The sequence below is a fragment of the Aplidium turbinatum genome, chromosome 1 (genome assembly GCF_918807975.1).
Source record: "Aplidium turbinatum chromosome 1, kaAplTurb1.1, whole genome shotgun sequence".
Lineage (NCBI taxonomy): Eukaryota > Metazoa > Chordata > Ascidiacea > Aplousobranchia > Polyclinidae > Aplidium > Aplidium turbinatum.
Genome location: NC_137472.1, coordinates 28,564,595 through 28,590,541, shown reverse-complemented (window position 1 = coordinate 28,590,541; position 25,947 = coordinate 28,564,595). Strand labels below are relative to the sequence as shown.

General features: G+C 38.5%; 1 protein-coding gene across 1 annotated transcript; it reads right to left on the bottom strand.

Moving 5' to 3' along the window:
• Positions 1 to 8,802: 8,802 nt before the first annotated feature.
• On the bottom strand, positions 8,803 to 25,043 carry LOC145773907 (charged multivesicular body protein 1a-like). Its single transcript, XM_082585035.1, has 7 exons — positions 24,905 to 25,043; positions 18,930 to 19,027; positions 16,987 to 17,048; positions 15,772 to 15,862; positions 15,170 to 15,298; positions 11,992 to 12,182; positions 8,803 to 11,528 (listed from the first exon to the last, which is right to left on the bottom strand). The coding sequence occupies exons 1-7, from the start codon at positions 24,936 to 24,938 to the stop codon at positions 11,495 to 11,497; spliced, it is 639 nt and encodes a 212-aa protein (XP_082441161.1). The 5' UTR covers positions 24,939 to 25,043; the 3' UTR covers positions 8,803 to 11,494.
• Positions 25,044 to 25,947: the final 904 nt, after the last annotated feature.

Sequence of the window (25,947 nt, the reverse complement as noted above, 5' to 3'; positions counted from 1 at the left end):
GACATACTCTTTCCATTTGCAGAATATTAATGATTTTATTGTAAAAATTAAATTGCTGAGAATCGGTACAAATTGGTGAAGTTTAAGTTATTACAAGATAAAGATAGTACTTGTTTTGGATTTGTAGCCAATTGATTCGGGTAGATGTATGATTGTGCTTTCCAACGATGGCAAAATTGTTCAAATCCGAGCAGAAACAAGAAAACTACAGCAAGTTTAGTGGAAGCACTATTTATCGATCACTGTAAACAGGGGGTGGCGTATAGGCTACTGAATAAGGATCGATTCGCCTTTACAATGCATTGGAAAAAAGTGTCGCCGAGCGGCTACGTTTGAACGACGATTGCCAGTTTTGTGGATAAGATATAAACCTGAAAGTTTTCATGTGCATAAAACAAGACATATTCTTTTAGTTTGCAAAGATTTAATAATTTTGTTGCAAAAATTAAATTGCTGAGAATCGTTACAAGTTGGTGAAGTTTAAGTTATTACAAGATAAAGCTAGTACCTATTTTGTGCTACTGTTTAATTGATTCGTGTAGACGTATGATCGTGCTTTCTAACGATGGCAAAATTGTTAAAATCCAAGCAGAAACGAGAAAACTACAGCAAGTTTAGTGGAAGCACTATTTACCGATCACAGCAAACAGGGGGTGGCTTATACTGAATAAGGATCGATTCGCCTTTACAATGCATTGGAAAAAAGTGTCGCCGAGCGGCTACGTTTGAACGACGATTGCCCGTTTTGTAGATAAGATATAAACCTGAAACTTTTCAGGTGCGTAAAGCAAGACATACTCTTTGCAGTTGCGTTAGATTGGTACTTTTATTGTAAAAATTAAAATGCGAGCTGAACTTAGATAGCTACAACACATTTAGTTGGAAACGTTTCATATTTTTATTTTTAAGTTTAATTGGGTAAATTTTTAGCTGAATTGATGCAATTTGGTAAATTTTTTGTCATTCTAGGTAGTTATATTCAACACTCGACGTTGGTTTAATGTTTTTATTGTAAAAACACAGTAAAATTGTTAAAAAATCCATATCCATTCCGCTTTATCACCTTCATTCCGCCGCTTTTCAGCATCCTTTTTTTCACCCCTTATGTAGTAGTTGCGTCCGTTTTGTGACGTCATGTTGACTAGGGTGGCGGATTCTATACTTGCACCTATTGTTTTTCGTTGTGAAGGTCAGAAATAAAAACTGAACTGAACTGAACTGATAGTGATGTCGATTGTCGACTGCATTTTCATGGAAACCTGATTACCTGAATCACTTAGGTTGCCAGATATTAAAGCTCAAACACTCACATTTTTGAAAATTGGCATCTTTATACCAAATTGGTAACCTTGCCTGACCGAGGCCTCCTAAAACGCTGCTCCTCAATAAAATAACTACGAATCAAGTAAAAACTCTAAAAATGATACAATTTTTACATAAAAAGTTGTATTAAATTTAAAAAAAAAAGTAGCCCAATTGGGCGCCAGCCAAAAAAGCGCGCCTAACGCGAATTTTTGGCGCCTGGAGAATCGAAAGTAGCCCAATTGGGCGTAAAAGCGCCCAATCTGGCAACCATAGACTGATCAGACAGAATTTTTCAGAGGACAGATTTGGCGCCAAACTATTCCCGATTAATGTTGCCAGACATGAAATATGATTGTGGTAGAATTTCAAAAAAATAATGCTGTTTTGGCTCTGGTTTTGGTATTTCTTTTGTTTGCCCAATACTGTAAGAATTTATAGAAGTGTGTCCACGAGATGTCAAAAAACCTTCCAAACAATGAGTACTTTGAAAAAAAAAAATATTTTAGATGTTTTTTTATACGTTTCAGAAAAATTTTTGGGTGCTGTGCAACAGTAGTAGTTGGGTAACCTAAAGCTTGGAGAATTTTGGCTGTGTAGCCTACTGTAAGCTCTGCCGCACCGGTTCCACACAGAAAAATCTTGAAAATAAAACTTAAACTGTAAAAATTACTATTTTTTATTGATATTTAGTTATTTGGAAACCTTTTTCTAAATCATTTTTTGTTTTTTCTTCAACGCTATTACTTCTGTTAACTAATTACCTAATAAAGAGAAAAAATGAGCACCTCCAAAGCTTAGATTTTCTCACTTTGTGATTTGCGATTATTATTATCAAACCTTTAAAAAACATGATACGAATTCACTTTGAAGGAGGGCCGTTGAGAAGATATTTTGGACCCGGTGTCAAGGAGATCCTTAGGCCCTCAACCAAGACATTTGTAAAAAAAGCACTGTATCCAAAGAATAATCAGCCTATGCTGTGGTTTTACCATAGATATCTTACATTTAGATATGCAACTCAGTGGTGCGTAACAATGTTTGAAGGCTAACAGCGTAGCTATGGCTGTATGTATTGACTTCAAACTTGGCAAAGCAAAACAACTTTATTTTTAATATATTTTTTTGGTTTTTGTTTAAATAAAACTTTCTTCGTTTTCAAGTTGACGTATGGATTGCTTGTGATGACGTCACATTCTCGTTCCGCATGGACTGCTTTATGGAGATTCTGGCGATTGAAAACAAATCACAGTCACAGAGGGTACCTTTAAATACCCATTGTCAGGCATTGTAGGCATTGTCGGGCATTGTCGGCTTTTTGGGGGGTTGTGGAGCATTTTCAGGGGTTTCAGGTATTGTAGAGTAGGCTAACTACTTTCAGGCATTGTTGGGAATTTCTAGGCATTGTGTAGGATTTCCAGGCATTGTCGATCATTATCAGTGGTTGACAGGCTTGTGAGGCATTGTCGAACATTTTCAGGCATTATCGAACATATTCAGGGGTTGTCGAGCATTTTCAGGGGTTGTCAGGCATTGTAGAGTAGCTACTTTCAGGCATTATTGGGAATTTCCAGGCATTGTCTAGGATTTCCAGGCATTGTCAATCAATATCAGTGTTTGACAGGTTTGGTAGTCATTATGGAACATTTTCAAGCATTTTCGAACATTTTCAGGGATTGTCGAGCATTTTCAGGGGTTGTCAGGCATTGTAGAGTAGCTACTTTCAGGCATTGTTGGGAATTTCTAGGCATTATCTAGGATTTCCAGGCATTGTCGATCAATATCAGTGTTTGACAGGTTTGGTAGTCATTATGGAACATTTTCAGGCATTGTCGAACATATTCAGGGATTGTCGAGCATTTTCAGGGGTTGTCAGGCATGGTAGAGTAGCTACTTTCAGACATTTGTTGGGAATTTCTAGGCATTGTCTAGAACAGGGGTGGGCACAGTTGTTCAAAGAAAGAGCCGCTTGCGGATAAACCATAAACACCGGCGAGCCGCAAAATGAGTTGACACAAAATAACATATCAGCAATAAAAACACAATGATTGCTTATCCATATCAGTTTTGTACTTGATTCGCTAATCTTTGAAAATTTGGACGATAAGTTGTTAATGCTGTGCGAACTAATTCTTCCAAGTGTTCATTTGTCAAGGTTGTACGATGTTTTGATTTTACAAAGTTCATCACAGAGAATGAAGATTCACAACAATAAGTCGTAGATAAAACAGAAATGAGCCGTGCACTGGTCTTTTTGAGTTTTGGATATTTATTCTCTGGAACCTGTGGTAGAACTCAATGGTAGAGTGGCACTGACCGAAATTTTTTAGAACCACATCTTCTTGCATGTCAGTCAGTTCCATTTCTACAGCGGACATGTTAATGACGAAAGGTTGGCGAATTGGACAGCCATCCCTGACTACATTAACGTTGAATGAATTGTTGAGAAGGAGCGATCTTCCTGGCGTCAGCACTACCTGACTATACTCACTATGGAACAGTGAGCATTGTGTTTCGCTAACCATACCGGTGTAGTCTCCACACTAGCCATCAAGACTTTTTCCGAAAACATGTAGATGAGCCTAGCCTCATGGGAGAAACACGTGTCTATCGCTGAGTTCTTGCTACACTCGACTGCCGAGAAACACATGTTTTTGGGAAAAGCGTTGAACTTTTTTGCTATTTGTTTTTTTTGGGTTTTGTGGCCGTGCTAACTGCTGTCATATAGCCAACTGCATGATTTTCCATTCAGGCACGTTTTAAACCTTTCAAGGTTATGCCACCTTTTCCCATTCATTAACGTGCTGGTAGGTCTATATCGATTTTTGTAGTTATAGTATGTATGGCTCGAGCCATGCCTGCCATACCCTAGATACGCCATGCACTGCTTGGTTGACAGCGCGAGATAACATTTATAAAGTATAATCTTAGTTTTTTTGTAATATTACGATTCAATATAAGAGCCACAAAATTTATGTTGTCGAGCCGCATGCGGCTCGCGAGCCGCGGTTTGCCCACCGTTGGTCTAGAATTTCCAGGCATTGTCGATCGATATCAGTGTTTGACAGGTTTGGTAGTCATTATGGAACATTTTCAGGGATTGTTGAGCATTTTCAGGGGTTTTCAGGCATTGTAGAGTAGCTACTTTCAGGCATTGTTGGGAATTTCCAGGCATTGTCTAGGATTTCCAGGCATTGTTGATCATTATTAGTTGTTGACGGGTTTGCCAGGCATTGTCGAACATTTTCAGGGGTTGTCTAGCATTTTCAGGGGTAGTCAGGCATTCTAGATTAAGCTACTTTCAGGCATTGTTGGGCATTTCCTAGCATTGTCTAGGATTTCCAGGCATTGTCGATCATTATTGGTTTTTGACACGTTTGTCAGGCATTGTCGAACATTTTCATGTATTTTTATTCCCAGCTCTGCATGCGCAGCAGAATGATCCCTTTCTATTTTGCGTAGGTTGTAAACGTATTTACGGTATACACAAACACAGCAGCGTTTAAATGACCTGAAATCTGAATCCACCCCGGGTAGCACATTCCCTAGCTACGCCACTGCCGACAATACCTGCCAGAAAGAATCTAAAGTACTTTACAATGCCTGAGAACCCCTGACACCTAAAAATGTTCGACAATGCTTGAAAATTTCCGACAATGCCTAACAACAAGCCTGTCAACCATTGATAATGATCGACAATGCCTGGAAATCTTAGACAATGCCTTGAAATTACCGACAATGCCTGAAAGTAGCTACTCTACAATGCCTGACAACCCCTGAAAATGCTCGACAACTCCTGAAAATGCTCGACAATCCCTGAAAATGTTCGACAAAGCCTGAAAATGTTCCATAATGACTACCAAACCTGTCAAACACTGATATTGATCGACAATGCCTGGAAATTCCCAACAATGCCTGAAAGTAGCTACTCTACAATGCCTGAAAACCCCTGAAAATGCTCGACAACCCCTGAATATGTTCGATAATGCCTGAAAATGTTCTATAATGCCTAACAAACCAGTTAACCACTGATAATGATCGACAATGCCTGGAAATCCTAGACAATGCCTGAAAGTAGCTAATCTACAATGCCTGACAACCCCTGAAAATGCTTGAAAATTTCCGACAATGCCTAACAACAAGCCTGTCAACCATTGATAAGTAGGTAAAGGGAACGTTCAAATATTACGTAACGCCTTCGAGGGGGAGGGGGGGTTTATGCAAAGCGTTACGTTAGCGTCACATCGGGGGGGAGGGGATTCAAGCAAAACGTTACGTAACGCTTTCGAGTACAAAATGGTAGTTTTTTGTGCTGAATTCGTAGTGAAAAAGCGTTACATGGGGGAGGGGGGATTGAAAAAAGCGTTACGTTGGCGTTACATGGGGGAGGGGGGGTCAAAAATTCGGAAAAAAAGCGTTACGTAATATTTGAACGTTCCCAAAGACCTTTTTTGGAGCTGTAGTTCCAGGACAAGCTGAAGTTTTATTCAATTAATCTACTGAGTATTACCAAAATGAAAGTTTACTGCTGGCTACCGAAAGCTGTGCTATAGCATTTGGTAGCCTAGTTATGGTGTGTACCAAACATTAAAATTGTCTTGGTTTGGCGGTTTGATCCGTGATGCTAATGAAGCTGTCTCAGCAGGGGGGAAGATGCCCCCTGCCCTCAAATTTTCTCTGGATGGGGGGCAATGGTGCCCTTTTAAGGTCATGTAAGCTACTGCAAATTTTGCAATATAGGCTAACAACTTCTGCTATTTGCTTTTAGCCAAATTATAGAGCCTATAGCCTAGAGTAGGCCCACACAAATTATCCCGTGGACACATTTTATACTTTGCAGCAGATTGTGATGCTATGAATGTGAAATTTACCTTTCGTTTCTTGTTCAAGCTATTGCAATTATTCATCTGTCTCACATTTCGACTTTCATGGCTATAATAGCGGGAAAACGAACGAGTTGCCCAGCATTATCGCTACCGTATATCTCACCCTAAAATCGTTCCGGCGCCCCTCTATCTCAGGTTTGTAAACTGCCTACAACAAGCTTTAATGAGTCACTGGAAATAAGCTTAAATGATAGTTCCAACAATCATGAAACAGAAGTTGCATAACCTACGTGAAGAAAGATTATTGTCTTGATTTTTCATAGTAGGCTATTCTGTGAAAACTTGAAATATACGCCAAACAAAATATTCCAAAGGAGCTCAAAAGCCACCACTCGCCAAGCCCAAACCGTACAATAATAGCCTACCATAGATACGCTAGCCAAGCTGGTAACCTTGATTGTTGATTGTGTCCATAAAGTCAGTCGAGCGTGACGATAATTCCACGATTGCTGAGTTGCATATCTATATGTAAGATATCTATGGTTTTACTCATGGTTTCTGACCCTTGAAAAGGTTCCAGGCCCCCAAAATTATCTTGGGCCTGGGTCTAAGGAACTCTCTGGACCCCTTGTCAACGCTACTGCTTGAAGTATGAATAGTTAGCGCTTTTTAAATTTCGAAATTCTTGCAAATTTTTTCGACCGCAGAATGAAACGAAATGGCTTGGATTTCGAAATGAAACGAAATTCTTCCCTCAGAAATTATTTTGAAACAAAATTTTGACAAAAAATTTCCCTTCGAAACGAAATATTTCGAAATAATTTTGTTTCGAACAGCCCTAGAAATTACTTTTAAAATGCCTAATTTCATGCATTTTTTTCAAAAGTTTCCGGGGTTCCATCCAAGAGAACTCCCCTAGACTTCCTTCGCGGCTGCTCATTTGCTCCTTCCAAAATTTTGTGTTGGCTGCCATGCGCATGATCAGTCTAAAAAGGCCTTTAATATGTAGCCTGATAGGCCAATTAATATGTAACGTTACCCTCAGTAGTGGATTTCCAGAAAACTAGCTTCCGGAACGTTAGGCCTATAGCTTTTTACTTTCCAACCGCTTCCGTCATGACTGGTACGAAGATAGGCCTATATACTCAGAGAGGATATGCGGCTCAACGTGGTCGACTCATCAAGAATTATAGATATAGCCTACTTTTACGATTCTCCACATTTTTTTTAAATATAGCCTAACCTAGATTCGTCCTCATTTCTGTACTTAGCCTACATATTGCACAATATTCTTGCAGGCTTTAGGAGAAGACGGGGCAAAGCGGGACACTTTTCGTAAAAATGTAATTTCAGCAACACTGATGGTTGGAACTTGAACGCCGTTCCGGACAAGTCAACTTTTTGATCGAGCTTCCGGACCGTTCCGGTTGAAATCTAGCTCTGGTTACCCTCAATTTTAAGGTAATTTATATCGTATTTGTCTATGACTTCAGTGAAAATGTTGCCCCTCCCGGAAAAGTCTTGCTCTTTCCATGCCTCCCCTTGTAAAATTGATCTGGTTACGCCACTGACAATAATAAACTTTTGACGAGACTGATTTTTGTTAAGTAGGCTAATGTTTAATGTTTTGGTCTTTTGGATCACACCAATTTCAGTGTGACATGAAAGCCTAATGGTTAGCGAGTGACTTCGTGAACGAAGAAGCTTCAAGATCAAGCGGCGCTGGCTCGACTTTCGATTTGTGCGCTTGAGAAGCGCATTTCAGGACTGCACTCCATTCAGCGGCACTTAATGGATAGAATAATTCCCCGGCAACAACATTTCAACAATTAAAAAACTTCACTCTGTCAATCTTTGCGTTTCATTCGCAGTGCAGCAGGCTTTTCCTGCCCGCGACATCACACTTCTATTGGCAAGTAAATAGTTCGATACTTTGTTCTTCTACGAATCCCTGGCCTATTGTTTTGCCAATTCGCAACAAATTGAACGAATGGTGGAAAATTATTCGCTTCAGATAAGTTAGCTCAGTGGTTAAGCGCCCGATTCCAGGCCAAGCGTGCTGGTTCGGCTTTCGGGGTGTGCTTTTGAGCAACGTATTTCAAAGACTGCTTTCCGTTCAGCGGCATCGAGTGGATGGAATAGCTTACATCTAGGTAACCGGCCCTGCGTCAGACCGTCAGTGGTTCAAAGCCTATACAAGTATGCGAAACCGCTAGCGCCAGGAATAACCTACCAATGGCTTTGTCAGTCCGAAGATAAAAATTCAAAGCCAAACCAGGATACTTCTGAACAACGACCCACCCTCTTTCCTTCCGTCAATATAATATACAATTTGTTTTGTTCACTCAAAATAGGTGAGATGCTCTTTCAATAAAATCGTGTTTCGACGTTGTTGCGACTGGAGTAACTAATGCGATAACAATCGATTGATGTTTACATTGCTTCATCAATTCGTTTCACGTTGCAGTGAAAGCTGAGCAAGTATAACTCAAGGCGTTGTCTGTTGTAGTCCTAAAGGTTAAAACGGCATAGAGGTTGAATTTTAGCCTTATAAAGAATTGGTTGCAGTTGTCAGAAATATTGAGACTTAGGCTAGTAGTCTTCTGGTTTCAAATAAAGGTTTTCAGATACACAAACCAGCTTGTTGATGCACAGCAGGAAAGTTGACCACAGATACTGGTAGGTCTACTCAAGTATATTTCAGTTGCAAACGACGATTATATGATAGGCTATACAAAACTGCGTCAATACGAAAATATGTAAAAAGAAAACATAGACCGGATTTAGAGCAGTCCCCAGTGCAAAAAGGTAGGGTACAAACACAAATGAGTTCAGTTGACCGACTGTCCGATCCGATGGTTTCGTTTTTGTTTTTTTTAATATAAAAAATCAGGTTCAATAAATTCCCCGTTGACAAATATGAAAAACAGGACATTTGTAGGTATATATTTAGAGGGGATTCAAATAAGTTACCTAATATACCTTTCGGGAAGAGGTTGGTAGAGCGATCACAAAGGTTGGTGACAAACGACATACTGTAAGAGGACTACGAAAAGCAACCAAATGATCTGATTGGATATTTGAACATCCCCTAATTGTAAAAATGACCTTAGGATTTCTTTGATTGTTACCAAATCCATCTTCAGATCACACATTAGACAGTTATTTTCTATCATTGACGTAGTGCAAAAACAAAATATGCGACATGCCAACATGTCAAGAACAAACCTGCAAAGCTTGTAACTAAACTGAACAGTTGTTTGAGCTATAAGGAACAGCATATGTGTGAAGCTAGCGTGGTCGCTCACACCAATAAAGATAAACATTACGAACTGAAGGAACAATATTGATCTCTCCTACCAGTTACATAGAGAAATCAGTGACTACGCTTTGCAGTGATAAATCTCTCACATAAAGCAACGATTGAACTTGATATTAGTTTAACATTACACAAAAGTAAAGAATTCAAGAAGCTGCAGTAAGCTAATTTTGCATGACTGGCCTGCGCTAGTCAATCCAGTGAGTAGAGCTGCCTGAAACAAAAACATTAAAATTTTTGTTCTCACGCAAAAATCTGCCTTGGTTTCCTTTCGAAAAAATCATTTCGTTGTAAATTCGAAACGAAATAGACGAAAAACTCCCACGCAGAAGTTACACTACAATTGATAGCGGCATGTTTTTAGAAACACCAGCATTCATGCAAGGTAATAAAATGATTCCGTAGTCAGTTACTGAGCTTTGGGGAATGGTAAGAAAAGGTTTTCATTGTACCAAGCCTTCGACACTAACGAAAGTGGGGCAATCAGTTCTTTTGGCCGCCTTTCCTTTAGCAACTTTGCCCACTCAATTTAGTATAGTGGGTAGAAGTGAGCGGTGTTTATCAACAACCAGCTTTAGCCAGGTGTCGAACCAGGTTCGCATAATTGGAAACCCAACGCCTTATCCGCTACGCCATCCCACAGTTCACACTCATGCTTACAAAGTTCTTCAAACATTCAAGTGAGCAACAATTGTTTTTTGAAAAAAAATTGACAGCGAAATTTTGTATCGACGTAAATTACTTTGCCTTGATATCGTTTGGAATCATTTGTCTTGAACTATTTCCGCCGAACGACTGGGCTCAAACAGCTATGCCGCAGAGCCTGGCAGAGGAAAGAAAAGCTTGGGTTTATACACTTAAAACTAGTTACGGGTAAAAATCACGTACTGTGTAACGCTAACGTCCGCCTATTGATCGTCCATACGAGCAGATAAACAATGAACATGAATAAAGATACAAATTAACAGAGAATAATCAATTAAAAGAAGGCATAAATTAATGCATCAGCACTCAGCAGTGGTTGTGAGGTGGGAAATACGGCAGGTGGCATAATTGAAACAAGATTTTTACTTTGCCCAGGTGATGAACGCCAATCAATTTGAACTGTTATATGAAGCTACTGTTCCGCTCTTGCGCGTATGCAAGTCAAGATCATGTGAGGCAAATTAATACAAAACATGTGTTACTTGCATATCAGCCAAAAATTATCATCATTTTCATGAAAAATAGTGGGAACGCTTAGTCAATTCAAATGTTAAGAGCGGAGTTGAAAATGTAAAAACTGAAAATGGTTCAGCACACGTGGCTTCATACTTTGATGCAAATAGTGGCTTAACGCTGAAAACAGCGACGTTTTTGAAGAATTTTCTGAACTATTATATGGTTAGCTCCTGCAGTTTGGGCTATATTTTTTAAATAAAACATCACAAATACTTTAAAATTCAGATACGATAAAGTACAGTAGGTCAATGATAATTTTGGACCTTTTTCAGTTATATTTCAAGAAGCCAAAAGTGGTTTCCTTCTTAGGTTTGTTAAAAATATTTTAAACAAGCGAACACCGTGTTGTGGAAAGAATTTTTGATTTTATCATGTCTTTGTAGTGAACTGGCTTGATGTATGGATTGTTAAAAATATAACCACAGTATTATACATAAGCTACCGAAACCTACATGTTCTTAACCGTAGTAAGAAACATTCGTAGAGTCGCCACAAGACGAAAATTTAAAGCTGTTTCGCATAAAGCAGTGTGAAAGGTATGAGAAGTGCATTTTTACCTCACAAATTGAAAACCATACCACACTGCATTCACTACATGCAGTATTTCGAAGTATCAACACAGAGCTCCATGGCATGTTCGCGAGACTTCCAAAATGTTAAAGGGAGACAAGATAAAACTTGTTTGAATATTTTTCTGAGGAATCCTTCTTGCAAAGACAAGCGCAAGTGCATTGCACAGAGCAAACCAAACACTTAATCGAGTACCATGGACAAAAGTTGTGTCTTTGACTTCATGTGCATAGATTACCGTCACAGCTGACATTGATCAATTCTGCATTGCACCCCGCATGGCACGCAACCTGTGGTACATAGTAAGCTGTAAATATTTGGACTGATAAAGTGACAGTCAAAAAACAAAAAGGTTAATTCCATCTATATCTATAAAGAGCACACTCGGGGCTGCCATGGTCAGAAGTTAGTTACTCCGTCCCTCAGAAAGCCACACAAGAACATAATTCTGCCAAAATCACAAGTCCAGTCCACCTTATTGCCTCAAAATTCCTGGAGCTGTTTCGCACTCAAAACTGTTGAATCTATTACTATTCTAAACAATTATTACCAAATCAAAGGTTCCAGATCAAGCGTCAATTTGGTGTGATATGAAAGCAGTGCTCGTATTCTTGTTACGTCTTGAATCCTACTTGCGCCGTGTAAGCGCAATCACCACTTCAGCATACAGCCGACGATAAAAGGTGATGAATGAATTAAAAAGACTTAGGTTTTGCGAATGCTCAAAATACAATTATTCGAATGTTGACTTACCTTCGTTCAAGATCGTCTTCCTGTGACGGGCCAGCGCGTTCTGATTCAAGAGTTCCGGCTCCGATCGGCGTGTTTTCTAGTTGAGCACTGATCTCAAGACCGTTCTCATCAGCTACCTGTTGTATGAGAGCAGATACCTGATCTTGTGGGGTGGTGGAAGCCATGGCTGAGCCCATAGAGTTTTCCATGACCTGAAAAAGCAAAGACGTTTAAACATCTTTGACTCCGGTAGCATAAGACTGTTGAGTTTTGCGGTCAAAACAATAAAATTGGTGAAAAGCCTATATTTATACATAGCTTCAACAATGGAAAGCGTTGAATGAAGCATGCGACTAATTACTCAGACACATTCAACGCTTGGCTACGGTGCTGAATCACTACACACAGTCTGAAATATTGCACTAAACAAAGTTAGTATCCAGACTGCGATTGCCAGTTTCCAATTATATGAAGAGTTTGGCAACCTCTGGTCAAAACCGGAAACGTTAACAAACTTCCTTCAAGAGAATACAATTTGGGTAGAGAGGTAACTTTTTAAACCATAAACAGACATAACTCAGCAACAACACTACATTTAACATTATAGAAAGAAAAACAATAAGCAAACGTTTTCGGCTAGTCATACAGCCCTTTTCAAGGTTATAAGTAAAATATTTTATTTAAAAGAAATAGCCTACTAAAGAACATACAGTATTACAGCAAGAATAATATGGTCAAACTTAAACATTTGAAAAACTGCTTAACTAGCTCACGCGAGATGGACAGAAGCACACGGGATAGCGGCACAAACAAAGCAAAAATATGAGAAGCACAACACGTGACAATTCAATCAAAAACTATTAAAAGGTAGGAGGCCCCGCCAGAAAATAATTGCCTGTTGAGTCTTGAGCCCTCTTTGATGAAAGAATGCCTCGTGAACCTTGGTGTTGAACTCGGACAAACACTTACGAACAATTTCGAAGGACTTCAATGAAGGTTTAGTGTTTGAACAGTTGAACACGATTGAGAGTTTCTAATAGGATCTTTAATTGCACTATTTTTATTAAAATTAGATAAATTTAAATGCTCTCCCACTCTCGTCGCCAAATGTTGCGTGGTCATACCAATGTATGTCGAACTCGCATCATGCGAGCAAGTGAACTTATACACGACGTTTGAACATAAGTGGAAAGGAGTTTTAGACTTCAACTGAAAATAGTAACCAGCTTTAAATGTTTTAGACGGGAAAAATCTTAATGTTAAACTTCAAGGCAATAAATCTGGGAGCAAGTCTTTTAGGCGCAGACAGTTAGGCGCCGGTCAAACAGGCGCGCACACTGTGGCGTCAGGATATTCAGGAGCGGAGCACTGTGGCGCCCGTTCATTTAGGTGCTATTCCTAGTAAAGTCTGCAGATTGTATCAGCTTGGCAGGTCACAGGGCAATTCTGGTGAATACGTGAGACAACACTCTATAACATGAATACATTTCTATAGGGCATATGAACCCTGGCTACAAGTTGCAAGCATAATAGTGTGACTTTGCTCGTTATCAAACCTAGTCAGGGTTTTGACGGAAAACTAAGTTACTCTTCACTCAAGCCTACCACCCGCTTGAATATAGGCTACGGCAGGCCTTAAAAGTCGTATTTTTTTCCGGCAGCCATCGTGGCCTGCCGGGAGCTCCTTCTCGGCGGCCAAATCTGCGCGCTTGGAGGCCAAAATACAAATAACGATACCACAATTAAATAGACTTAAACTTGCTACAATGCTAAAATGATCACTTAGCGTTGTTGAAGTCTGGGCGACGTCCTGCAATAGAATCGTTGTACCACGCAATAACTGCTTTATCGGGATTGTAATCCGATATTGCGGGACCATCTAACGACACTAAATTGTTTCAGCTGCTCAGTAAATTGTTTCAACTGCATTACCGAATATCGCCTTTTATAAAATCTAACCATTTATACCGTTATGATGTCACCACATAGGGTGTGAACCCATAGCGGGAACATTTCTCAACTATGAAGAGAGGCGTTTTCCCTCGGATGTCAACTAACCTAGTTTTCCTTTTCAACAACGATTCAATGTTCGACAACATTGAATCGACATAAAAACGACAATATTGCCAGCCGATGTAAATTAGCACTTCAGATTAACACTTTGTTAAAATAAACGTCGGGAATTACAAACAAGACTTAGTCAAACAGACAAATGCGCGAAGGTTTTTAAAAACTTCATTCTAGATCATGTAATATTTAATAAGCGGAAAATTTGTCTTGTTTTTGTTCAGTTATGTTCGTCTCGTACTGCTCTATGATCATGCAAAAAATCGCAAACTTGCAGCTTGTGGTTTCGCGTCACGGTAATTAACGCTATTAATCGCGCACAATGGAATGCACGTCACGCATTTGCGAATGCGCGGGTACAGCTGGTGATCGCACCTGGATATATTTTATACATACAATAGCAAATGTTCCCGCACAATACAACAGTGGTGATTATAACGCGCTGACCAAATTCTGATACTACATATTTGATACTACATATTTTCGACAGTTAACCCACGATCATTCTATTGCAAAATTAAATGATTGGCTAGAAGAAACTGGCGGCCAAACTTGGCCGACTGAGAAGGTAGCACCGGCGGTCATTCAAGCACTACTTAGCGGCCATGGCGCCGCGATGGCCGCCGGCTGCTTTAAGGCTTGGTTCAATATAACATTTTGTGTGAAAAGTATTGCCTGTTTAAGCAGTTTCACTCACGGAAGCCACGACATATTTTTTTGTTCAATAAACCACAGCCACGCGCCACAGTGCTCCGCACATAAATATCCTGACGCCACAGTGTGCGCGCCTATTTGACCAGCGCCTAACTGTTTGCACCTAAAAGACGTGCACCCATAAATCTGGACAAACCTGTGGCAAAACGTTTGGAATCCTTACCAACAAACGGGATTGTTAGAAAGTTCTTGAAAACGCCGGTTGACAAAATTCCTAATTGTTGTTAATTCTTTGTTAATTGAAAAAAGAAATGAATTGCATTATTATAATTCTAGAAAGTGTGGTTTCGTTTGCTTTTCGGTTTGAATAAGCACGCCACATGAACAGGGCCGGATTAAGTGTACTGTAGGCCTAAGGCTGTATACAGGACAGGGCCCTGAACACAGTGACATGAACACAGACCACAGTTATACTTACCGTGGCATGGACGTCAAGGTTTTCAAATTGGGATTCAAACTTGTCCATGATTTTGGCAACCTGCTCTAAATTCATGCTTTTCATAGCTTGGTCCAAGGATACAGTGACATGGCCCAGGTCTTTAGTTAGCTGTGGAAAAACAAACTAGTCAATGACAAAATTCTAAAAGCATATTCAGTTTATTCACTACCTGAAATAGCAGAATTACCTCTCGGGCATGAAAGGCAATCACACCACCAACCAATTTATTACTAAACAAATCAAAACAATATTCACTCATGCAGTGATAATAAAATTGCTATATCTGTTGTGGTTTAAAAACATATTTACCCATAATTTTTGTTGGTTGAACAAAAATCGTAACGTTAATGGAGATCCAAAACTTCAAAACTCACTATAAGACAAGAATTTTTATAACATGAACAATATATGTATTAAATTTGAACTGTTCCATAAGGTTTGATAAAACGTATATATTTTTGAATTTTTTTTTGGTAACTTATTAAGTTGGTAATTTATCGAGACAGTAGTTGAAGAAATACTAATATTACAAAGCTTCAGTCACGGCCATTATTAATTAATTCAGCTTCAGTCATGCTGACCTGTTTCATGGACTGGGCCGTTTTTAATCTGGAAGAAACTCCGTCTAATCTTGATGACAAACGCATGTAGTTCAGCGATTCATTCTTTTTTCTAAACAGTAACATGGTTTCACGGAATGGGCCATTTCGGAAAATCCGATTCGGAGAAATGCCAATTCGGCGACAGCTTTTTAGGAGAAAACCGATTAGGTAATTTTTTGGAAAATGTAGCCATGGCTTCTGTTTATTTAGAGAATTTGTAGGGATCATTCAAAGGTAAGTTATTGTTTCAGTGAGGTAGATGTAAATTAGCTGATCTCTTGCGAGTATAGGCTATATGGCGATATCTAGTAACGATTAATTTATAGGTTAGGCAATTAACCTGACGAAGAGAAGTTGTTTACTAGTTTGTTTACTTAAACAAAAGTTTACTAACCTACAAGTTAGTAAATTTAATGTAGTACGTTTTAAGAAAGCGATTGCCAGATTCGCCACTAATGTGTCAACCGTGGTAATGATTCATGCGTAACAATTTTGGATGGGCAATTCGGATCAAATCTTTGCATGCACGTCTTAAACCATTACGGTTTTGCCACTTCTTCCTTTTCGTTCTGTTACTGTATTTTATTTCCCACAACAACATCGTTTTTTCTGCATTCCGACAAAGAAAAATGAATTGAATTGAAATCTAGCGAAAATAAAAAACAAACGAAATATATTTTTGAACTATATTAAATTAAAATATCTGCTCACATAAAATTGACACGTGTCCTGCGTCGCAGTCTTTATCCAAACTTTTCAAATTTGTAAGCATAAACACTGCACTGCAAAAAATTTACGTTTTAATGAAGAGGATCATCAAACACTGTTTGACAACTTTTTTTTTCGCTGAGACTTTGTTTGTTATCATATGGATTTTATATGATTAATCTCTGTTATAGGCTAATTCCTTTGAATAAACAGATGCAGCTGTGAGATTTTAGAAATCTCCAAAAAAGGCTGTCTCCGAATAGTAGCATACCAATGGTTTTATGCTGATTTATATAATGATTTAATGCTCTATTCCAGTGCCAATGGTATGACGCTGCTCTAATGGCATGACAACCAAATGGTTAAATAAGAAACCAAAACAAAATCGCCAGATGCCAAAGTGGCAATGCCATGTTTGTTCTGTAGTTCCTTCATTCCTTGTAGAAATTACACTAAAAATGTCAACAGTAAACGGAAAGAACAAACCTAATTGCATTTTCTGCAAACAATTGGGCGAATTCGTATCGACTGGGTCCTTCAGTGAGGGCCTGAAATAACAACAAAGTTTTTGCAATTATGCTGCAGTGCAACAAAGTGAACAATTATACTCTGGAATAATTTTTTTAATTAGCATTAACTCATGCAATAGAAGGCTAGTCTAAGCAGTAATGGTAGCATTTCCAGAAGACATAAAATAAGAAATAAAACTGACTGAAAATAAAAGTGCCTTAGTAATTGTCACAGTTTCTTTCTATCTCTTACCGGGAAAGAGACTTTGGAAAGGTTCAATGACGTAGTTTAATGGGATATTACCGAATGGAATAGCCCGTTTCGGTGAGTCCGATCCCTATTCGGTGATTTTTTCTTTTTTTTTAAATTATCGGGTACCGTAGCCTAATTATTATCATTGCCGTTTTAAGGTTAGGGATTAGAGGTCAGGAACTCACCGAATCGGACTCACCAAACAGTAGTAGACCCATAACCGAAAGGCAGTCAATTAAATGTCGAATAGTTCTACTGGTGAAATGATAATGAAAATTCTTGAAGTACTTTAATGAACGGCTTCTCAAATAACTCTAATTTCGAACACAATTTATATCAGCACCAATTCTTATCTACTTGTATTCAATTACTTCAACTCTCAATCAACAATAATCTCTGCACCCATTACCAATCCACAACTCAAAACACAATTTTCATAATCAACTCATAATAATAATAATCCCATCAATTTACACCTCTATTTATAGAAGGTTGTTCGGTCTAGTAAATTCGAGAAGGTTACGTAATGTTACATCATAAGGACTCATTGTTCTGTCAAGTACTCAAGTTGCACTAAACGTAAACAAGCAAGTTTAAAGAAGCTTCCAGATTGTCACGTAAGGTAGAAGGTTCTAGAAAACACGTTACATAATAAAGATTTTGCAATCACAGATCTACTGGGAAACATCCTCATGACGTCATGACAAACAACATTTGGCAATTGTGAAAAACAAAAGAACATTCCAGATTCGCACGTAGGGCAAAATTTTCCAGAAACACGTCGCATAAGAAAGATCTCGCAATCAAAGGTTACTACAGGACAATAATCAATAATAACCTATAGCATAAGAATTCCACAATCAAAACAGCACGCTCGATCAAGATATAAAGCAGCCCGTCGCGAGACCTCGCACATTGATTGTGACAGTATATAATATTTGAAAACATCTAAGGTGTTTGATAGCCTAATAAGCTTGAGCAGTAAACACTATTGTAGTACTGCAATACGGTTTTGGAAGAAAAATTTGTACCGGTACAGTGTTATCAAGATGCAATTGAAGTACTGCATGATAGCATGGAATCAAAGCAAAATATGTTTAATAACAAAAAGCCTCTGCAGTATTCCAGCAATAAACTTTGCTGAAAAGTTTGGGTGTTCATCAAGACAATTATCGTTTCTAGGACAATTAACGTTCACTAGCTACTTGTAACGTTCATCTGATGAAAGTGAAAGTAAAAACAACGACAAATAGTTGATGTATTGCATCACTGACGTTTCATACACCATGACAATGTAAATTTTATTTTGTATGTTATTTGCTCTGAGGAAGCGCATTGTCATGGTGCGCGAAGCGTCAGTGAAGCAATAAATCAACCTGTTCGTCGTTGCTTTTACTTTCACTTTAATCAGATCAACGTTGCGACTAGTGTTAGAAACAATAAACTTTGCATTAAATTGTGCATGTTACACTTAAAGAATAAGTTTGGCAAGCCAAACTGACAACTATTAATAGCAACCCTCTTAGGCCTTTTTATATTTAGCAATATGAAAAATTTGTACAAAAAAAAAATCTTATATACTTCAAATATAAAACTCAACATACAAAAATTTTCAAGAAACCTAAAACTTTTCCTATTTTCAACACTACAGTTCAAAATTTTAGCACCTTTTTAACTTTATTTAGTTCTCGCTGTTGTTCCTTTTCAGCTTTTGCAGCCATTTTATCCAACTGCTTGCAAGTAAAACGAAGTTGAAAGAGTGTTTCTGCAAAAATAATTGCAACCTTGAGCAAGCAGAAGTTGACAGTGATACGACGTAAAAAAAGCAAATTAATTGGAGTTATACATACACATTACACAGTGATTAAAATAAAAACAGACAAAAATTAAGGGGAAGTTGTTTTGAACTAATGGCATAAGTTGATGGAATCAAATTGTTTCAGAAGGTACTATGACCAACACAAATAATTTTAACTGCCATATTGTAATATATATTTTTTGTAAATTGACAAAAATTCCATTTTTAAAACATGTAGAACCGACAAAAAGTTGGTAACATATTTGTAAAACACAGAAAACTTGTAACATTTTAAGGCTCATGTTAAAGCAATTAAATATGTTGGAATAAGCTTTTTTCAGGCATGATATACCAAGCAGTGCCCCAAATATTAAAAGTTAAATTATCCCTACAAAGTTTTAATGGTAGCCAAGTGACAACAACACAAAGTTACCAATGCATTGCTACACCAGGTTTTCAAGTTTTGATATGTTGTGTCCACATACAAGCTGCCTAGGTCTAAATAACCGTTGCAGTTAATTTGCAGAGAAAACAGTTGTTACTGGCATTCTTATGATCATAAATGAATTTGTTATCCACAGCTCTCTCATATTCCAAGCCTCAAAATTAACGGCGGACACCGAGGACATGTCCGCCGTCACAGCATGTGATGTCCGCGGGAAGTACCATCTAGATCAGTGGTTCTCAACTCGTTTTTAAGGCGACCCATTTTTAAAAAAAATTCAGTTCAATAAAATCTTGCGACCCAAGCAAATTATTGTAATATTTTAAAAGCCATACAAGATTGTGTTGCAAACATACAGCACTACAAAAGCAGCAACTTTTCCGAAAATAATATGTTTATCAAATCACTAATGAGATAGCTGTGCTGGCTTGCTGTCAGTGAGTTTGTTGAAATCGAGGCGTTATTTTGCTTAGGCATAGCCGCATGTCGGCTTTAACTTCCAGCCAGTTTCGCGGTTCAGTTTTCAATACACACATGGCGCTAAATCCAATCTTACAAAGCCAAGTTGTTGCAAATGGAATCTGTTTTTTAATCCTTAATTGTGAAACTGGGGATACACTTTGTACATGGAAGCCCAAAAGTGGATGTTTGCAGAATCTTTGGGGTATTTGTCTTTGAAGGACGCAAAAGAAATACGGTTTGCTACTTCTGTCGTTATGTCCATAAACTGTTTTGCAACATGGATGGAAAGTTGAGACAGATCTTTTCCAAGAAATGGATCAATTATCCAATCATTTTGGTTACCGTATTTACTTGATTGTAAGCCACGACTTATAAAGTTGTTTTTTTCCATCATGTTTGCGGCTTACATTTTTTCTTTTTTCTTTTTCCTTGACAACTTTGCCATAGATGTTTTGCCGTACTGCGTTGTCTGATGCCGACAATTGTGAAGTTGTGACGTGCATTTTAAATTGTCACATGCATTTATGACGTGTATTCGAAAGAAAAAAAGGAGTTGTCAGTTTTATTTATGGTACTTAATGAACATACCGGTAAATTTGGAGAGTACTGCAGTTTCAGCTTTGCGTGTAAACAGTATTTGTGGCTTACATTCAAGGGCGGCTTACATTAAATTTTTAACACTATCACATGCGGCTTACAATCAAGGGCGGCTTACAATCAAGTAAATACGGCATTAAGTGTTAAAGATTCTCCAAAGTAGCCTAGTGCACAAACTTTTTGGCAAACTGTTCCAAGTGTCTAATTATGGGTCCACGTCTTTTAGGCGCAGACAGTTAGGCGCCGGTCAAACAGGCGCGCACACTGTGGCGTCTGGATATTTAGGTGAGGAGCACTGTGGCGCCCGTTCATTTAGGTGCTATTCCTAGTAAAGTCTGCAGATGGTATCAGCTTGGCAGGTAGGGCAATGCTTTTCACACAAAATGTTATATTGAACAGAAAATATGTTGTTTTGTCAATGCGCGTGTTGAGATGAGGTGCGAGACACCGCTCTACTACTCTTGATATTAGCACATCTCCACAGGACATTTACTATGCATCCTGAACAGTGGACACAGGTTGCAGTCAGATGGAACTTTACTTAATCTGTTATCTTTCGCAATTACTTCTACTCGGGATGGATTGGTCGTGTGGCGGATACGTAACTACGTATGAGATAACGCTCTACTACATGAATACATTTCTATAGGGCATATGAACCCTGCCTACAAGTTGCAAGCGTAATGGTGCGACTTTGTTCGTTATTAAACCTAGTTTGAGTTTCGACGGAAAACTAAGTTAAGCTTCACTCAAGCCTACCACCCGCTTGAATATAGGCTACGGTATATTTTTACTGATGTTTAGTGTAGTTATTATTTGACTTAACTAAAAGTGAACTCAGTCAGAAAGTTGAGTAATTTATTGATAAAGCTTTCGCCGACGCAAACCTCGACTAACAAATAAACGCCGAACACGCGCATTAAAAAACAATATATTTTTCTGTTCAATATAACATTTTGCGTGAAGAGCATTGCAGGTTTAAGCAGCTTCACTCACGGAAGCCATGACATATTTTTCTGTTCAATACAAAATTTTGTGTGAAAAGCATTGCCCTACCTGCCAAGCTGATACAATCTGCAGACTTTACTAGGAACAACACCTAAATGAACGGGCGCCACAGTGCTCCGCACCTAAATATCCAGACGCCACAGTGTGCGCGCCTATCAGACCGGCGCCTAACTGTCTGCGCCTAAAAGACTTGCTCCCCTAATTATCGTTTGCTTAGTATCAACTTCATTGCCACAGATATATTGCGTTAGTTGAGGAAATATATCGTACTCATCTCTGGTGACATAACTTTTCCAGAATATGAGTTTTTTGTGGTAAGCAGAAACTTTTGCTGCTCGATCAATCATCGTAAAACAGTTGCCTTGCATATATAAATTTAGAGAATTCAGAGAGTCAAATATATCGGCAAGGTGAGCAACTTTTGCGTTGAAATCTTCTTGCAAAAACTTCTCGGCTAATCTCACACAGTTCTGTTGCCTCAGGAAGATAGCAATCTCCTCTCGCAAATTACAAACTCGCTTCAGGACTCGACCTCATGACAACTATCGTACTTCTGTGTGCAACAGCAATGCTTCATAATAATCAAAATCCACAAAGACGAAAACAAATGCCAATTTAGTGGACTTGTTTTGATGAAATTTACACACTTCACATCATTCAACACTTCGTGCAGCTCTTGAGACAGCTTTTTTGCAGCAAAGGCCTTTCTGTGGAGAAAGCAATAAGTCCATACAGCACTTGGGGCTTTGTCTTTGATGCTTTTACCACACCAGACTATGCGTGGTCCAACGTGTGGAAAACTTTGTCAGAGTTTGTCCGACATAGCGTTCGTGACATATATAATAGCGCACGTTACAATATATATCCCATAACTTTGTCAAGTTAAATTATGTTTGAGACTGAAATTTTTGTTGGGTTAACATTTAATAATAATAATAACAATAATAAAAGCGAAAACTGTTAAAACTTCTTGCACTACGATCATGCTACAAAGCTTTCCAATGTCGTGACATGAAACGCTTCATGACTTGTGTTTATATTTTCTAGCTTTGTGATCGATCTCATCACATTTAAAAATTTTTTTTATTGTTATTTTTTCGCCCAAGATACAATATGCCTGAAAAACAAGCAACCCAAAAAAATTATCAGGCGACCCAACGTTGGGTCGCGACCCATGAGTTGGGAACCACTGATCAAGATCGGTCATATTTGTCCGCCAGGAAATAACACAGGAGCAATACAAATTGTCATTGCATAGCACGATTAACAATTGTTGCGAGAAAATAATTTCTCGCGCGGCGCGCATTCTAACGCGCATCTAGAAAATGTGAATGTTATATATATCCCTTGGCTTTCATTCAAGCAAGAAAACTTTCAGATTTTATGTTGCTTCAACTATTGATGACATTTTTCTTTCTGACATTGAATCAGCGTAACAAAGGTGAATTCTTCGCTAAGAATCGATGGGAGTACCCGTACTTCCACACTAACCACGCGCAACTTAGTTCAAGTCTTACGTCACAATGTCTGGCTTGATCTCCGAGTAATATTGATAAGGCAAAGTTGGTTACAAAATTAGATTATACGAGTAGGCTATTACAGCAACATGCAGCAAAAGTTGTTAAGTTTTGGTATTACATTACGAAAGAAAGGCAGCTACACGGCGCTTCGACTCTTCAAGCGCACGTTGGTCTCATGAAAGCCTTTCAGAGTGACTTCGCTGAAATGAAAGCCTTCTAAACCGCAGCTATAGTTCTCAAATGGCGAAGAAATATCAAGGTAAAGTGTTAAGCATGACCATCGACGCTAAAACTGGTGTGTCCGCTGTGAGACTTAATTTGTCCGCCGAGATAGCTGCTTAGACTGGACAGGCGGACACGTTTGACCGCCGTAAACAAAAACTAATTTCGAGGCCTGCATTCCATCCAACATTAAGCAATGCACATTATTTAATTTAGTAGATGCATGCACTGTAACTTAAGAATTGCAGAGAAAAGAAAGTGACTCAAACAACAAAATTTGAAGCTGCATGCACACACTTATGCAAAAATTTGATGGAATAAATGTTAAAACTGTTTGATTTTTTTCATGAAAGCGGATCTGGAGAGCTCATTAACAGCTGTGCCAATTATTTATAATATTGAACATTGGTAATTTTATAAAAGGGCTTGTCTAATCATTGTCATTGTCCAGGTAACAGACTTGCTAAAAATACAAACACACTGCAGCAGCGGCTGCAGCCTCAGCGTTACATCCGTCCAAACATTATCGGGATTGTTAAATGATTTATTAAATTCCATGAAAAAACATTGGTGCTTAAATTGGTGCTAACATTGGTGCTAAAATGTATTACTTTATACAAAAACAAGCACTGAATTTCCTTTCCTTGCCTACAATGATAAATAGCTTACAAATCGTTTAAATTTACAAGCTGTTCACTTGTACCTGGCAAATATGTTTGCTGCATATATTCAGTCTTCGAAATTAGCATACTTTTACTTCGGCAAAAACGTTGCCGAGGCCAAACGAATAAGAAATACAAAAATAATGCAAAAATAATATGAAAAAAATAATAACGAAAATAATGACCAATAAGAAATTTACGTTTGTTTTACATTAATTTGACATCTAGCGACATTGAATTATCATAAAATAACGTTAATTGCTCAACCAGGCACTGGTAACAAATTAATAGCTCCCTGCGAGAAGATTGCCTCGACTTACGTACATACACTAACATAATTTCGGCACAATTGGGATACTGTGAGCAACACAAAGTGTGTTCAATAAAGAACTAGATGTCAGAAACAGAATCATCAGATGCTGTATAGGAGGATGAGGTTGTCGCGTCATCACTGGAATCAGACACATGAAGATTGAAGAGGCTCATCGCTTGGCTGTAAATCGATACTGTCTTCGCCGTTCACAATAAAGCGTCCACGTTTTGCTGCTTTCGTGCTTTGATACCCATCCACACGCCTCTTTCGCAGAGCTCCATCAGGGTGTTGACTAAAGAAGAAATCTATGGCTGTGGCATAACGACTGGAGGAAATGTCTAACCCTAACCTTGCAAGCGCTCGTGTGGCCTCGGCATTTTTATTGCCGACGCTTATGCGCCATTCATGCATCTGCGTCGGCAATCACCTTGGCAAATGCCGAGGCTAAATTCGAAGACTGTATATTAGGTAACTTCGAATGTAACAACACCTCCAGGTTGCATATATGTAGAGCAGAAGTTGCAGTAACTCCTGGATTGCCATAATGAAACTAAAAAAGTATGTACCATACAAATAGAAAACACAATCAACATCTAAGCTAATTCAATAACTCACCATCTAAAGTTGGTTTCTTTTTGAACATATTCATCTTCTTTTTAATGCAGTTGCACTTTCACAAAAACAATTGATAAAATATACTAATTTATTTCACAAATTACTTTCTTGAAGTATATTTCTAGAATCTATATAAGAGTAAATTAGCTTCTAAAAAAAATAATATGATAAAGCAAACGAAATGTTGTTTGGGACTTCGAAATTGAAATCAAACTGGCATAACCACAGGTCAGCTCTTAGAGTGTTGTATTGAACTACAGTATTGCTACCTTAATTTAAAAAGTTTTATTAGGAAGTGTCTATACAGTATCTATGATCAGGCCTCGAAATATCCGGCGGTCATGACCTCCGGAATGACCTCAAATTGTCAGTCTCTCTCAACGGAAACCCACTCCCACACAACCCGTGTCCCACCTACCTAGGAGTGAAGCTCAACCAACAATTAACCTACAAACACCATGCTGAAGCCCTCCATGCTAAGCTATCAGCACGCAACAACTGGGTCTGCTACTATTCGGCGAGTCCGATTCGGCGAGTCCGATTCGACTAGTCCGATTCGGCGAGTTCCCTATTCGGCGAGAGCCTTTTTCGGCGAGTGCCCTATTCGGCGAGTTTTTGAAATTTTTGAAAGGAAATTATCGGGTACCGTAGCCTAATTATAATTGCCGTTTTTACATAGTTTTAACGTCGCTAAACGTTGAAATTGTGCAGAAAGGAATAAAAATAAAATGTTTGAACTATTAAATTAAAATTCGTCATGTCAGTTCAGTTCAGTTGTTTTTATTTCTGACCATCATATGAAAAACAATACACGTCAACATAGCAAAGGTGTAAAAAAGGTAGAAGCGACAAAACGCGAACGTTAAAACGTGCTTGTGACCGAAGTAAGTTATTGAGTTGAAAGAAACATACGCGCCGACTTCAGGGGGGGCCGGCGCCCCCGTAAATTTATGGTTGAGGGGCAACAAAAATGGTGATGACAAGTGGTGTTTCAAATATAAAACACTTCGCGAAGGAGATTTAGATAATTTAAACGGACTTAA

What these genes read in the sequence shown, in the direction of transcription:
- LOC145773907 (XM_082585035.1), bottom strand. Translation starts at nt 24,938, where the DNA reads ATGAATATGTTCAAAAAGAAACCAACTTTAGATG. An exon ending in CGGCCCAGTCCATGAAACAG is followed by an intron (nt 15,299 to 15,771) that starts GTCAGCATGACT and finishes GTTTTTCCACAG; the next exon opens with CTAACTAAAGACCTGGGCCA. An exon ending in GAAGACGATCTTGAACGAAG is followed by an intron (nt 11,529 to 11,991) that starts GTAAGTCAACAT and finishes TATGTACCACAG; the next exon opens with GTTGCGTGCCATGCGGGGTG.